The sequence below is a fragment of the Neovison vison genome, chromosome 6, assembly GCF_020171115.1.
Source record: "Neovison vison isolate M4711 chromosome 6, ASM_NN_V1, whole genome shotgun sequence".
In the NCBI taxonomy this organism is placed as follows: domain Eukaryota; kingdom Metazoa; phylum Chordata; class Mammalia; order Carnivora; family Mustelidae; genus Neogale; species Neogale vison.
Window position 1 is genome coordinate 132,267,902 of NC_058096.1, and position 15,161 is coordinate 132,283,062.

General features: G+C 40.2%; 1 protein-coding gene across 5 annotated transcripts in view; it reads right to left on the bottom strand.

Annotated features, from left to right (window-relative positions):
* NEK11 (NIMA related kinase 11) overlaps positions 1-15,161 on the bottom strand; it is a 256,169-nt gene that overhangs the window by 116,913 nt on the left and 124,095 nt on the right. Inside the window, exon 13 of one of the 5 annotated variants that reach the window (XM_044252392.1) lies at positions 13,984-14,295. The exons of the other annotated variants lie outside the window; for them this stretch is intronic. Within the exon in view, the coding sequence (XP_044108327.1) occupies positions 14,225-14,295 (71 nt within the window). The 3' untranslated portion in view covers positions 13,984-14,224. Of the gene's footprint in view, positions 1-13,983; positions 14,296-15,161 lie in introns of those variants that run through there. 5 annotated transcript variants of the gene reach the window in all.

A 15,161-nucleotide genomic window follows, 5' to 3' on the forward strand; every position in this document is an offset into this window, starting at 1 on the left:
GGGAAGCAAGGCAAGGGAAAGTATTACTTTCTTTGACTTCCTCATCAGGAAGAACAGGAATTCAATATTACCTAAGGTGACACACAGAAATAATAAATGCCATTAATGACTCTAGCCTTCACACATTTATGATCATTATTTTTATCCTTAAAGAATTATTTTAGTAACTAATATCCTTTTTAAAAGACTTATTTATTTTATAGAGAGAGAGAAAGAAAGAGCACTTGTGCACGTGGGGGGAGGGGCAGAGGGAGAGAAAGAATCTCAAGCAGCTCCCCCCTGAGCATGGAGCCTGATGTGGGACTTAATCTGACAACCCTGAGATCATGAACTAAGCTTAAACCAAGAGTTGGACCCTTAATTAACTGAGCCACCCAGGTGCCCCAGAAGTTCAGCAGTTACTCAATTTCAGTTTTTGATTTGTTAATTTCAATAAAATTACATTTAATACCTGGGGGAAAAATACTTTATTGCTTTTCTATTGCTGCTTTAATAAATTACGGCCAATGCAGTGGCTTACACAATACAAGTTTATTATCTTACAGATCTAGAGGTTAATCCAAAATAGTTTGAGCTGGGCTAAATTCAAGGTTGTCAGCTGGTCTGCATTCATTCTGGAGGCTCTACAAGTCTTCTTTTTTCAGTCTCCAGAGGGTGTCTGCATTCCTTGGCTTGTTGCACACACCCCTTCCCCAAGCTTCCTCCATTTTCAAATCCAGCAATGTCAAGTCAAGTGCTAATACTGTTATCTCTCTGGTTTTCTCTATTCTGCCCCCCTGTTCCACTTTTAAGGACCTTTGTAATTATATTGAGCCCACCCAGATAATGGAGGATCACCTCCCTATTTTAAAGTCATCAGATTAGCAACTTCAATGCCATTTTGCCATGTAAAGTAACATATTCAAACATTCCATGGATTAGGAGATGGTATCTTTGGGAAGTCGTTATCCTACCTATCACAAACATTCTCAATATTGGTAAAAATATAACTTAAAAAAAAGTGTTAGGGATAGCTTTTTTTAAGTAATGGTACTAGAAAAATTCCTGAAGAGTCCTATCTGAAATAACCTCTTCATTCCTCTCTATGCTTCAGAATTAACTCATTTTTTTTTTCAAAATTATTGGTGATCACCTTAATGTAGACATACCTTCTATATTCTATATTTCCTGGTGGCATTAATAACATCCTTTCCAAAGTGGGTGGCAGAATACCTTGAATTTAGTAGATCCTCAGTAAATATTTTTTGACTTAAATATTAATACAGAAAGTTCAATATAAACACAAGGCACTATGTCATCAAGAGCAGGAGAGACATAAAGTGTGAGGAGAGTTGATGAGTGGGAAAAAGCACAGCAGTCTACACTGGCTACGTAAGCTTTTAGCATCAAGAAACGTTAGTAATATAGCAGTAAAATCATTTCCATAATTATTAAGCATTCCAGCTACTGTTCTAAGTGTTTTAAATATGTAATTTTATTTATTCCTCATAACCATGCTGTGGCATAGATACTATTCATTCCCATCTTACAAGTGAAGAAACTGAGGCACAAGGTTTAAGTAATTTGGCTCAGTTTTATAGTGATTGACAAATCCAGAACTCCAACCTAGACAACCTATGTTACTTAATCCCTTGATTACTACTTGCAAATTGGATGAAAGAGTTCATGTTTCTAGGAGTAAAGAAGGTATATTACTTTCCTAGGGCTGATGTAACAAAGTACCATAAAGTTCATGGCTGAAACAACGGAAATGTATTTTCTTCCAATGTGGAAGGTCAGAAGTCTGAAATCAAGGTACCAGCAGGGTTGGTTCTTTCTGGAGGCTCAAAAGGAGCGCTTGTTGCATGCCTCTTTTCTTCCTTCTGGTAGATGTTGGCAATCCTTGATGCTCCTTGGCTCATAGATCCATCACTGCAATCTCTGCCTCTGTCCGCCTGTAGTCTTCTCGGTGTATCTGTTTTGTTTTCTCTTCAAAAGATTTGTCATTGGATTTAGGGTCCATCATAATTCAAGGTAATCTCATGTGATGATCTTTAACTTAATTACATCTACAAAGACCTTTATTCCAAATAAGATCACATTCCAAGGTTCCAAATGGACATATTGGGGGGCGGGGTACAATTCAACCCACTTTAGGAATTAAAGCTTCTGGGAAGAAGAAAACGTCACTATAGGCTTATAAGTGTAGAACCCAGTCTGTTCTGCTTCCTACTGTATTCTGTATTCTCTTTTACCAGCGGAGTAGGCACCCAATAAATATCTGTGGAAGGTCAACTGTTCATGAAAATGGTGTTCAGGGAATACTTTGCTGAAGGAGGTGAAAGGCAATTATCTACGAGGGGGGCAGATCAATTAGGATACAAAAGAACAAGGATATAATGGTGCCTACAAAGAAAGGTACAAGGATAAGGGCAGTGGTAAATTCCTAAAAGGAAGAATTCCAGAATTCCTAAAAAGAAGCCCAGAAAGAAGAGGAGATTTTTGTTGTTGTTGTAGTTCTGAAGAGATTGCTACAGAACCAATGCAACAGCTTTTGAAGCTCACAGAGGCAAACTGTTACTTGAGAAAAGAAAGTCTTTTGTAATAAATCTTTCAGAGGAAAAAGAAACACTACTGGCAATTTTTTTGATCATTGTAAAGAACATAAAATTTCAGTCACATAGGAACTGAAGTAAATGGACATTGTTGAGGCCATACAAGCATCTCACACAGCATGCCTTAATATGCCAGGCTGTGATAAAAAGACTATTACCCAACAACATATAAGAGGCAACCCACAAAAGCCAGCATCCCAGGCCAGCTCTTTCCTGGTCCAGCGATCAGGTCTCTGTCTCCTTGCGTAACCCTCTAACTCAGGTTTTGGTAACTGGCTCCACAGGTGCGACTAATGACTTAACTATTTCACCTGACCCTTCACCTCTAAGTTCTGTCTCCTCTTCAGTCCTGTGTAGTCTGCTGGTTTCTAACCTTCTGATTCATTAATATGATCAACTGGTTTCTGATAAACTGTTTCATTCCTTCACTGTTTGGGAGGGAGTTGTCACTAGAAAAAGTCTGGAAGACCTCTGGGGCTTTCCTATGCCATACATTTCATTGGAGGCACTATAATGGCATCTCTGTGCTGGCCCCTGACACAATGTGGAGGTAGGACTATGACCAACACCTGTACTAATTTTTTCTATTTAGCAGAGAGCTGTCACAGCATAGAGGAGAAACCTCTGGGCTGAGAACATGGATTTGGGGCTGGGTCCCAGTTCAACAATACTTCTTTCATCCTTACCTCGTTGTCCTCACCTCTAAAAAAGAGGCATTAATATGCGTTGTCAAGTATTTGAGAATTTTAGCAAATCAATATTTCCTTCCAAAGTAAGAAATAGAAAATGAGGAACACAGACTGTTTTGTGAGTTTGAGTTTTAGAGAGTTGAAATGTAAGAGCAACATTCATAATTGCTGTGGTTACTGACTTCCCACCAGAATAACCTGTAGAACTTTAAGAAGAATTAGGTGCATAGTTTGTTTGTTTGTTTGTTTTTTCCGGGAGCAGTGCTGCCCAGAGGGACTTTTCTGCAATGAAGATATGTTCTGCAAGTATGCTATCCAATACTGTAACCACTAACCACATGTGAAACTTAAGCATTCCGCCCCCTCCCCAGTTCTACTGCAATCTAATTGACATATAACATTATATTAGTTTAAGCACTTGAAATGTGACTAACACGACTGAGAAAAAGATTTTTAAATTTTAATTGTTATTAATTAAGGGGCGCCTGGGTGGCTCAGTGGGTTAAGCCGCTGCCTTCGGCTCAGGTCATGATCTCGGGGTCCTGGGATCAAGTCCCGCATCGGGCTCTCTGCTCAGCAGGGAGCCTGCTTCCTCCTCCTTCTCTCTCTACCTGCCTCTCTGCCTACTTGTAATCTCTCTCTGTCAAATAAATAAATAAAATCTTTAAAAAAAATTGTTATTAATTAAAATTTGAATTCAAATAACCATATGTGGCTTAGTGGCTATCAGATTGAACAGCATAATTTTAGACAAATTGTTCTTAGTATGTGCTCCTCAAACCAGTCACAGCATCAACAAGAAACTTGTTAGCAATGCAAATTCCTGGGCATCATCCCAGACCTACTGAGTCGCAAGCTTTGAAGGTGGGGCTCCTTGCCAGTGGTGCGCTAATAAAGGTTTAACAACTGGCTCTTGAGGAAAGCTCTGATTAGCAGCTTTTGCCAGTTTCCCTGGTGTAAACAGTCGCTCACCATAACTGATCTCAAGCTACCCAAGTGTTATGACTGAACATGAGATGGACAGATGTGTACAATAGGGTCCATGAGTTAATGCAAGCCAGCTCCTGTGTGCTGCTGAACCCAGCAATCCATGTTTCAACAAACCCTCCACGTGATTATGATGTATATTATAGTTTGAGAAACACTAATGTGGTCTTTAGACCTTCTAAATCAAAGTCTAAATGACAGAGACTATGGAGTTTATATTTTTAAATTCCCATAAGGGATTCTGGTAAGCAGCCCAGTGGAAAAACCTGGACTAAATACATACAAGCCAAGTCACCTTGAGAAGGCAGTGACCAGCTCAGCCTCTTGGGTTGGCAGTATTCTGACTCCTGACTGTGAAGACCTGCTCTCTCCTGAGCACAGCAAGCCTGAGCCTCGGCCCCTCATACTGGAGGCTCCCCCAGCCTGACTTCCCTGAAGAGTCGCCATTCCAAACCTTCCCTGCTCTTGAAAGGATTACAGGTATCACAGACAGAACCAACTCAAGGGGCAGACCCAAGACATAAGCAACACTAGCCTCTAACCACAACTTCCACTTTTCTCTCCCACTTGGAAAAAAAAAAAAAAGATTGAGAATTATATTAGGATAACCTAGAATTTGCTCCAATTAATTCTTATTTTAAGAAAATCTCTTACAGATATCTGAAGGCACCTTATTGTTGTTTGTAGCATATGATAGTCAAAAAATACCATCTTGAACAAGCCACTATACCCTTCTTTAAGATAAATATAGAATGTCTGCCAGATTTGTAAGAATCGAGTGATTTAATTATGCACATAAAATTCTATTTGGGATATTCTAATTCCATGTACAGCCCTAAGGGAAGCAAAATAATATATTTGAAACGAGTACAGACTTTTCCCTATCTTAGAAATCTGTTCAGCCTGCTGAAATTTCCTTATATTCTTTATATTCTAACTAAAGTGGAAACTAATAGGAAGAATTTTCAGAGCAATTTGTCTAAAACCAGGGGGTCACTTATATATACAGCCTCCAAGGTAGAGCATAGAACAAATCCTCGTGTCTCAGAAAAACTTGCTGATTTCATTACAAACCCAGAGCAGAGAGTTCTATTAAAATAACTGCATGTATTACCTGAGTATTTCCATTGCAAAAGTCATAGTTATGCCTACCAAGCTCTGTATTTTCATATGAATTTGGCCTAAATCCCAAATGAGACTACAGTGGAAAACTATTGTATATTCTTGCCCTTATTATGCTCCTTAGTACAAAATATATTTACATTTCTAATGTATTTAGGGAAAATAGCTGGAAATTTTAACTGCCAGTTTTTGGGCTCAGGATGGCTGGCAAAGGAGCATCTTCTAAAAAATTTTGTCCCAGGTTCTACTTCTGGGTGTAACTGTGGCAACTTCTGACACACAAATCGGAGGGCACCCACATCTCCGGGAATTCGGTTTGGGTTCTGTGAGCTGTCTACTATCTTGACAAAGAAGATATAATTTTTTTGATACTAAGCTAATTGGTCCAGATGGGCATAATTAAGACCATCATTTGACAGGAAGAACTGCCCAGCCTGAGCAATTTTATATTTCTCATAAGTGCAAAAACTAGAGCAAATAAAAGTAATTGTATCCCAAATAATACTTAATATTGTGAAGGTGTTTTTAAGCTACAATCAGAAGGTCTCCTGAGTAGTTAAAAACTGAAATATTATTTATCACCAATTTAGAGGTATTATGTGGAACTTAAGGAAATATTGCGACTTGCTTTGACACTGTATCTTTTTTTCTAGTAAGAAATGGTTGTGCACTTTTTGGTTTATGCATTGTGCAAAGTTCTTTGCTTATCACCTAATTTATTCCTCCCTTATCCCCTGAAAATTGGGCATTATTCCCATTAAGCAGATGAGAAAACTGAGGCTTGGCAATAATTCTTTATGGCCCCAATCACACAGCTGGTAAATGGCTAGAAGTGGGAAAGAGACAAAGTCTGGCTCCAAATTTCAGGTACACCAGCAGCTTTCAGTCTAGCGGATTTCTAGAAGTTTTAGTCGTTCTTCCTTTGCACATATTGCAGGTGGGTTGACCCTAAGTTAGAGAAAAGTACTGAATTACAGATTATTTATTCAAATACTATTTTATTCATTATTTTTTCACCACACCCAGTGCTCCATGCAAGCTGTTTTTCTGAAAATAAATAAATTGGAAAAAAAAAAAACCACCAATAGCCAAACTATGGAAAGAACCTAGATGTCCATCAACAGATGAATGGATCAAGAAGATGTAGTATATATACACAATGGAATACTATGCAGCCATCAAAAGAAACGAAATCTTGCCATTTACAACAACATGGATGGAACTAGAGCGTATCATGCTTAGCGAAATAAGTCAAGCGGAGAAAGACAACTATCATATGATCTCCCTGATATGAGGAAGTGGTGATGCAACATGGGGGCTTAAGTGGGTAGGAGAAGAATCCATGAAACAAGATGGGATAGGGAGGGAGACAAACCATAAGTGACTCTTAATCTCACGAAACAAACTGAGGGTTGCTGGGGGGAGGGGGGGTTGGGAGAAGGGAGATGGGGTTATGGACATTGGGGAGGGTATGTGCTTTTGGGTCAATTGGAAGGGGAGGTGAACCATGAGAGACTATGGACTCTGAAAAACAGTCTGAGGGGTTTGAAGTGGTGGGGGGGTGGGAGGATGGGGTACCAGGTGGTGGGTATTATAGAGGGCACGGCTTGCGTGGATCACTGGGTGTGGTGAAAAAATAATGAATACTGTTTTTCTGAAAATAATAAATTGGGAAAAAAAAAACCAAAAAAAAAAACCAAATACTATTTTATTCATCTCAAGCATATGGAATGATTTGCCTCAATGGAGGCGTGTGGCATTTATGGAAGGGTGCTGTCAGCTGTCCTTCCAAGAGTCTGCTGATTAGCTGCAAAGCATGCAGTGAGCTGACAGCCTCCAACTGCAGCACTGAGGACATGTTGAGCAGGAGGGGATAGTAGGGCACAGCATTTCTGGCCAACGCAGGATTCCCTTATGGGCAATTTTTGATCCAGAACTCTCCAGAGACTGTCTCGGAGCTACAGTGAGGACTGAGGCTCTTCCTACCCACTCTTTCTTCCTTCCTGCTCACCTCTCACAGGTGTCAGACCAGCATCACAGTCTGGAGATTCAGTTTGCCTACTCCTGATCCCACTCTCATTTTTCTTTCAACAGAAATTACCCTCAATACATCTCCTACACTTCTCTGTCTTAGTGTCTGCTTCCAGAGGACCCAACCAATAACACCACTAAAGAGTTATTTTCACACACAGGCTCTACCAACCGTGTTATAAGAGTAATCCACCAAACAGCATTTACTCATGCTCTATCTTAGGTAAAGTGCTGTCGTGGATTCTATGGGGAGACGAAGCTGATGCAAACAAAAGAGACGGGTGTGCACCTGTAACACAGAATATACCTCATAAAACCCCTTTATTCCCATTAAATGTGTACATGTATCAAATGCATGAAGGAATCTGAGAGGATTACCTTGTGGTGATGTGACCGCTTCTATTAAACAAAATACTGTTCTATGGGTAGCACAGAAGAAACCCTATTTTTGCACAGTGGTGGCTGACATTAGAGCTCCTTTAAGTGGTGGGGTATCTACAAAGGAAGAGGCAACAGCTGGGGGACTCAAAAAGCATGCATGGAGGATTTCCATTTCCATGTCTCTGACACTCTTACTGTATTATTCCTCTTTCCAGAATCCATCTGGTAAAATGAGAGAGATTACCATATCCCTTTAGAAGAAAGCAAAAATTACAGGGGAACACCAGTGCACACAAATTAGCCTCTCCTGGCAACTTGTTATTCCACTGTTTCCCCAACTGAATCTATCTCTGCAAGAAATGTATGCTGCTTATGACAAAAAGCATTAGTGTTCTTATAGAATTTTCTCCTCAGATTTAATCATTTATTCAACAAATATTTACCAAGCACCAACTCAGAGCCAGTCACTGTGTCAGCAGGTAGGAATAAAATGAACCAGACAGACGTGGTCCCCACTTTTGTTGAGCTTAGGGTCCAGCTCGGCCTCTTCGAACTTAAAAGCATATACACATCACTGGGATTTTGCATCTTCTGACCCAGTAAGCCTAGGTTGGGGTCTGAGATTCTACATTTCTAACAAGTTCTCAGGATGCTAGTGATGCAGTCCTCAGACCATGCTTTGACGAATGAAGGACTGGCCTATTGGCTCTCAAGCTGCTGTGCTGTGACACGCTTCTGTACTGTGAGTGCTTCTTGGCAGTGTCATCAAATTGGAATCAATGAATACTGTCAATATAATAGGAAACATTCATTTTTACCATGATGCCTATTTAGTGGAATTTTAAGTTGTGTGATCAACATTTGTAAGAGTATGACTTACTGACAGTAAAAATTAAGAGGTGAGGCATGGAATGACATCAAGATGGCTCAATGGCCTTCTGGGAATAGGTGAAAATGTGGCCTCAGAACACACTTGCACAATCAGGGCACTGACCCACTCTCATCATCAATGACACAGAGCTTATGGGGCTATAGGAAAAAACTTTTAATTTTCCAAACCTTGCTTTTTCATAAACAAAAGTCACCTATTAAAAAAATTTTATTGATTAGAGAGAAAGAGCCTAAGCAGGGGGAATGGCAGGCAGAGGGAGAAGCTGGCTCCCCACTGAGCAAGAAGCCCAATGTGGGACTCGATCCCAGAACCCTGGAGTCATGACCTGAGCCAAAGGCAGATGCTTAACTGACTGAGCCACCCAGATGTCCCTCTAGTAGTCACTTTCAAGCCCTCTCTAGTGTACCACTAAAATTTCTCATTGCGAACACTATGAACACACAAAGGCTAGTCTTCTTCAAAACGTGTAATCTCACAAATAAAAGAAGGCCAAATATATAGCTAAAGACAATATATTCATAAGCGCCCACTAATGCCAACTGTTAAATTATCTCTTAGATGGGGCTGTGAGGAGATGGAAGGCAGAGGGAAGGAAGGGAGTTCCTTTAGTTCTAAGCTGTGCGAAGCCAGGAAAGCAGACCATGTAGGGTTAAGCTGGGGAGAGAGGTTGGGTTTGTTCACCTTTCCTAGACTCACAAGAGAAAAATGAATCTGAGATATAAAAAGGGTAAAGTCACTTTGTTCTCTCTACAACCCCAAATGCCCAGGTACAAAATGCAGTGAAAGCCTGCAGGCATCTTAAACTCATCTACAAACTTGTACTGAGCTGGCTAATATCTAAGAGTAAGAACTCCTATTAATAATTTTAAAAAGCCATGGCCAGGAAAACAAATTGGGACAGGCCAATGGGTAAGCAGGAAATACACAGATAGCTGGGAAGCTAGGTATGTAGAGCTATACTACACATTTCTAAAAAATGTATTCTTACATGGGGATACCAACAGGCAGAATAATGAGTTTATAAAGAACTCTCCCCACAATCTCAGAGATAAGTCTAACTGGTGAGCTGCAAATGCTGGCAATGTCACAAACATCATTTTCTGCAGACAGGTGTGGGAAAATGGACTTATTTAGAAGTCAGATTCATTATACTGCTCGCACACAGATAGGCTACTATGAAACATGACAATCACTCTGAACCTTTCTGTAGGCTTCCTATTTTTCTATTTTGAATTTTTTTGAAGCGAGGGAAGAAGAGAAGGCAGTGGAAAATGCTGTTAGTCATGAATGACAGAAGGTATTAGGTACTGCTGCCACAGTTCCTTGCCACAAAGGTTTTTTGTTTGTTTGGGAGATGTGCTATTTCACTTCCCAAAACGAAAGACTCGGACAAGGGGACGCAGGTGGTGGCTGATACTGCCGTGGCCCGCACTGGCACAAAACCAGCCCCTTGATGAAGATCAGAGAAGACACTATTTTTTTTTTTAATTAAAATTTTTTATTTTTTATAAACATATATTTTTATCCCCAGGGGTACAGCTCTGTGAATCGCCAGGTTTACACACTTCACAGCACTCACCAAAGCACATATCCTCCCCAATGTCCATAACCCCATCTCCCTTCTCCCAACCCCCCTCCCCCCAGCAACCCTCAGTTTGTTTTGTGAGATTAAGAGTCACTTATGGTTTGTCTCCCTCCCAGTCCCATCTTGTTTCATTTATTCTTCTCCTACCCACTTAAGCCCCCATGTTGCATCTCCACTTCCTCATATCAGGGAGATCATATGGTAGTTGTCTTTCTCTGCTTGACTTATTTCTCTAAGCATGATACTCTCTAGTTCCATCCATGTTGTCGCAAATGGCAAGATTTCATTTCTTTTGATGGCTGCATAGTATTCCATTGTGTATATATACCACATCTTCTTTATCCATTCATCTGTTGATGGACATCTAGGTTCTTTCCATAGTTTGGCTATTGTGGACATTGCTGCTATAAACATTCGGGTGCACGAGCCCCTTTGGATCACTACGTTTGTATCTTTAGGGTAAATTCCCAGTAGTGCAATTGCTGGGTCATAGGGCAGTTCTATTTTCAACATTTTGAGGAACCTCCATGCTGTTTTCCAGAGTGGTTGCACCAGCTTGCATTCCCACCAACAGTGTAGGAGGGTTCCCCTTTCTCCGCATCCTCGCCAGCATCTGTCATTTCCTGACTTGTTGATTTTAGCCATTCTGACTGGTGTGAGGTGATATCTCATTGTGGTTTTGATTTGTATTTCCCTGATGCCGAGTGATATGGAGCACTTTTTCATGTGTCTGTTGGCCATCTGGATGTCTTCTTTGCAGAAATGTCTGTTCATGTCCTCTTGATTGGATTATTTGTTCTTTGGGTGTTGAGTTTGCTAAGTTCTTTATAGATTTTGGACACTAGTCCTTTATCTGATATGTCGTTTGCAAATATCTTCTCCCATTCTGTCAGTTGTCTTTTGATTTTGTTAACTGTTTCCTTTGCTGTGCAAAAGCTTTTGATCTTGATGAAATCCCAATAGTTCATTTTTGCCCTTGTTAACTATTTTAAATTCCTATCACTAATATCTAAATTAAAGCCTGGCCTATACAAATACCCCAGGAAAATATTTCAATTATTTCCAAGAAATTAGCATATGACTCAAAGATGGTTTTGACTGGAAGCAAATGGTATCTGCTACAGCTCTTTTAGTTTTCTGTGACAGCTTAACTTCCTTCAGGCATCAGAATGATGTTCTCTTGGTAGTGGGTGCGGAAGCCCCAGCACAGGTGTGAAACTTGCAGGCATGGAAAAAAATTTCATCAGCCAAAGAAAAACTATCCTCTATTATGTCCAAAGTGTTGTCTGAAGCACATAGTACAGGAAGGTTTAGTCTACTATATTTCGTAGTCTATCTGACCTTAAAGCCATGATTGGTGCTTATTTAATTTTCTGCTTAATTGATTCATTCCCAGCATGACCCACGACAGGCCCAGCAAGGCCACTGGAGCGTGCTCTCTGGCCTAACAGCAGCACCTTCAGTGCAATGACTACTGTGTAATTTATACTGGGCTAAGGGATGGACCAGGGAATCACATTCAGCTTTTACAAGAGAGAAAAATTAGTTTGAGGTGTCCACAGGTGCTGATTTGCTCTATAAGTAACTGATGTTCTTGGGGACTTCTTTTCCTCTTATTTCTCTCCTGCCTAAATGTTTAGGACACAATAGTGAAGTGGCCGGCAGGGCAGGTGTTAGTATGCAATAACTTCATGTTTTCAAATCGGATACAATCCTTTACATTTCAGTTAGAGGCACCTACCCAGCTTGTCATGTGGAAGGAACAGTCTAAATGATTAAATAATGCCTCAGGGTAGAGAATCAGCACATCTTTACTCAATATTAGATTCATTTTAATTATCCTCTAAAGCTGAGGAAATTAAAGAGTGTCTGCAGGAGCCCTTATTCCTGGGTGGAAATACGAGAGTCAGGTGGAAACACTACCATGCAAGGCAAATTTAACTCAGTGGAATGTGTGACAAATCTGAAATAGACCACCATCAATTTATATTTGTAAATGAAGTCTTTAAGGCATTTAAAGCTCTAGGAGTGGTGGGACATCTAGGAACATAGAAGTGACTGCCTCCCCAGCCCCCAGCCCCCGCCCCCACCCCCCAACCAGCACTTGGTCTTTTTTGTGAACTAACAAGCCAGGCAGCTTCTACCAGCTTCTCTGGGCTCAGTTTCAGAGTCCAGGCTGTTACTTTTTGTTGTAGGATGTTCGGGCTGCTTTCAGAGGACGCAAAGTCCTGTGAGACTTGCTGGTATGTGTTCCTGCCACACCAGTGTGACACCTCCAACTACGAAGATTGAAGAGAGGAGATAAGGAATCCCAGCCCCTCATCTTCAAGCCAGTTTTCCTCTGAAGACCCCAAAATTCTGTTAACATTCCTTGCGGAAGGCATATTGCTCAGTTGACATTAGAGGAAAACTCCATGATCACCATCTGGACGAAGGACTTTGTGTCCCAAGTAATACTAGAGAACTTCCTAGTTGCCTTCTATCTCCGTGACCTCACCAGAGTCTCTCTTGATCATTTATTAGTTAATGCACAGACTGAGGCATTACTCTAAATGCATTTTTTTTTCCTTTCCTTTTTTTTCTGGCTATCTTAGCAATGTTCTTTTTATTTATCAACTTCATTGAGATATAATTGGTAGGCAATAAAATGCACTTATATAAAGCATAGAGTTCAGTGAGTTTTGATAAATATATTCATCAGGGTAAACCGCCACCACAATCAAGATACTGAATTTTTCCATCACCGCAAAAGATTCCCTTGTTCCCTTTGAGTCAACTCCCAGTTCCCAGACAGCTACTGGCCTCGTTGCTATCACTACAGATACGTGCTGCTGGTTCTAGAACTTCACAGAAATGCAATCATTCAATATGAACTCCTTTGTTTGTGGCTTCTCTCATTCAGCACAATATTTTTGATATTCATCCATATAGTTGTATGTATTGATAGTTTGTTTCTTCTCATTGCCAAGAAGTATTACGTTGCATGGATAAACTATTACGTTTGTTTACCCATTCATCTATTGGTTGACATTATTTCTAATTTTTGGTACTACAAATAAAACTGCTAAGAACATTTGTGAACAGATCTTCTTGGAGACATGCTTTTATTTCTCTTGGGTAATTATCTAGAGTTAGAATTGCAGAGTCAGTAAGTGTTTTCATTTTTAAAATGAAAACAATAAAAATACATCATTGTCTAACAGAGTTCAAATACTGTATTTCCACTTAGATATTTAAAGGGAAGAGATGACATCTATAAGTTAGAGATTAGCCTACATCCGCAAAAGGCATGTGAACTTCTTTTTTTTTTTTTTGGCATGTGGACTTCTTATGGGCAAACGAAGGACAAGCCCCCCCCCCCCCCCCCATGCAGGGCAAGGTCAGAGCTTTCTCTGAGCACAGGGAAGGGGTTCAGGACTTGTTCAAGGAGTAGCTGAAAGGGTACTTAAGTAACAACTGGTCAGATCATGGGCGGGCAGCCAAGGCCTGCTCCAGTGAAGCCTTAGCATCTGAGCAGGTGGGTTGAGAGCCATGCTCTGTCTACACCGTGCTGCTGAGCCTCAAGCTACTCCAGCTTTGCAAGAAACCCTATTCTGCAACTCAACTGGGAGCTGCTGAAAATAAGGCTAAATGCAATGAAATTCCTGGCAAGAATGAATGTGCAAGAAATCATCAGTATTACATTTAAGGGGTTAGGTAGGGATAATTTCTTTAATGTTCCAGTTCTGTTTTCTCCTTTGATTATAATGGTTATCCATGACTTTGGTTAGATTAAATCAATGATAGTCAACGAAATGCATATCAAATATAAATAACATCTTAATCTGTTTTCTTTCTCTGCAACTAACTCCTCACACCCCAGAGGGAATTTTCCAATTCAACATCAAAGACTGATTAAACATTTGGTGTAGAAGCTTCAAAAAAAAGACTGTGTAATTTTATTTTACATATACATGCTAAATGAAAAGTAAATAAAAACTTCCTCTGGGTGCTGAAAGTTTGGAGTCAAATCCTCTAAAAGGCAAAGAGAATGGGGAAAATAACCACTTCAGAATTCATCAACAAATCAGTCTCAAATCTCAAAATTTCACAATTAAGCTATATAATCACTAATAATCTTGTAGTGGCCTACAATTCCAATCAATAACCAACCCAAAGGTTATGTTTTCATAGTTTTAAATCTCCCTTTTTAATTTAGAAAAATATGAATTTATAGGAAGGAAAAAATAAGGAGAATGTTTAGTGTATTTTACAAGGCATTTGGCCTGACTAAAACTACCATGTATTTTTTGGTTCAGACACCTTATTATGGGAGACCTAAGTACTGTTTCCTTATAGCAAAATAAGGTAGTCAGAGGAGTAGATCTGACCACTTCCAGTTTGGCTGGTAAATCAATACCTGGTCTACCATATTGAAACCTCCTTGACAAAAGACAAAGGAGGACATCGGCGTGAGCCTCCTGGTAGCTGGTGCAACTTGTGGTCAGGGCTAGCTTAGGAGTAATCTAACTACTACAGTTCACAAAAATTAGTATAAAGACTAATTATACTGCGCCTTTTAAAGGTCCAGCTCATTTGTCTGCCTCTCGAGAATCTATTGCTCCTACCCACCACCTCCAATACATACACTCTGGGGAAAATGGAAAGGGTGCTGCTCTAGAAAGCAGACACTTTTGACTTCTTGAGCAAATTACATAATGTCTTCGGTTTCTCATCTATGAAATGAGGAGTAAGTACGTTTCTTCCTTGAGACCCAGAGGCTGGGCCCAGACTTCTTGATCCTAGACCACCAACACAGTACCCTATTCTGGGCTTCCTCTTTATTACATAGTGATGGCTCTGCCTTACAGCAAAGCACAAACCATCCATATCAAGAGCTA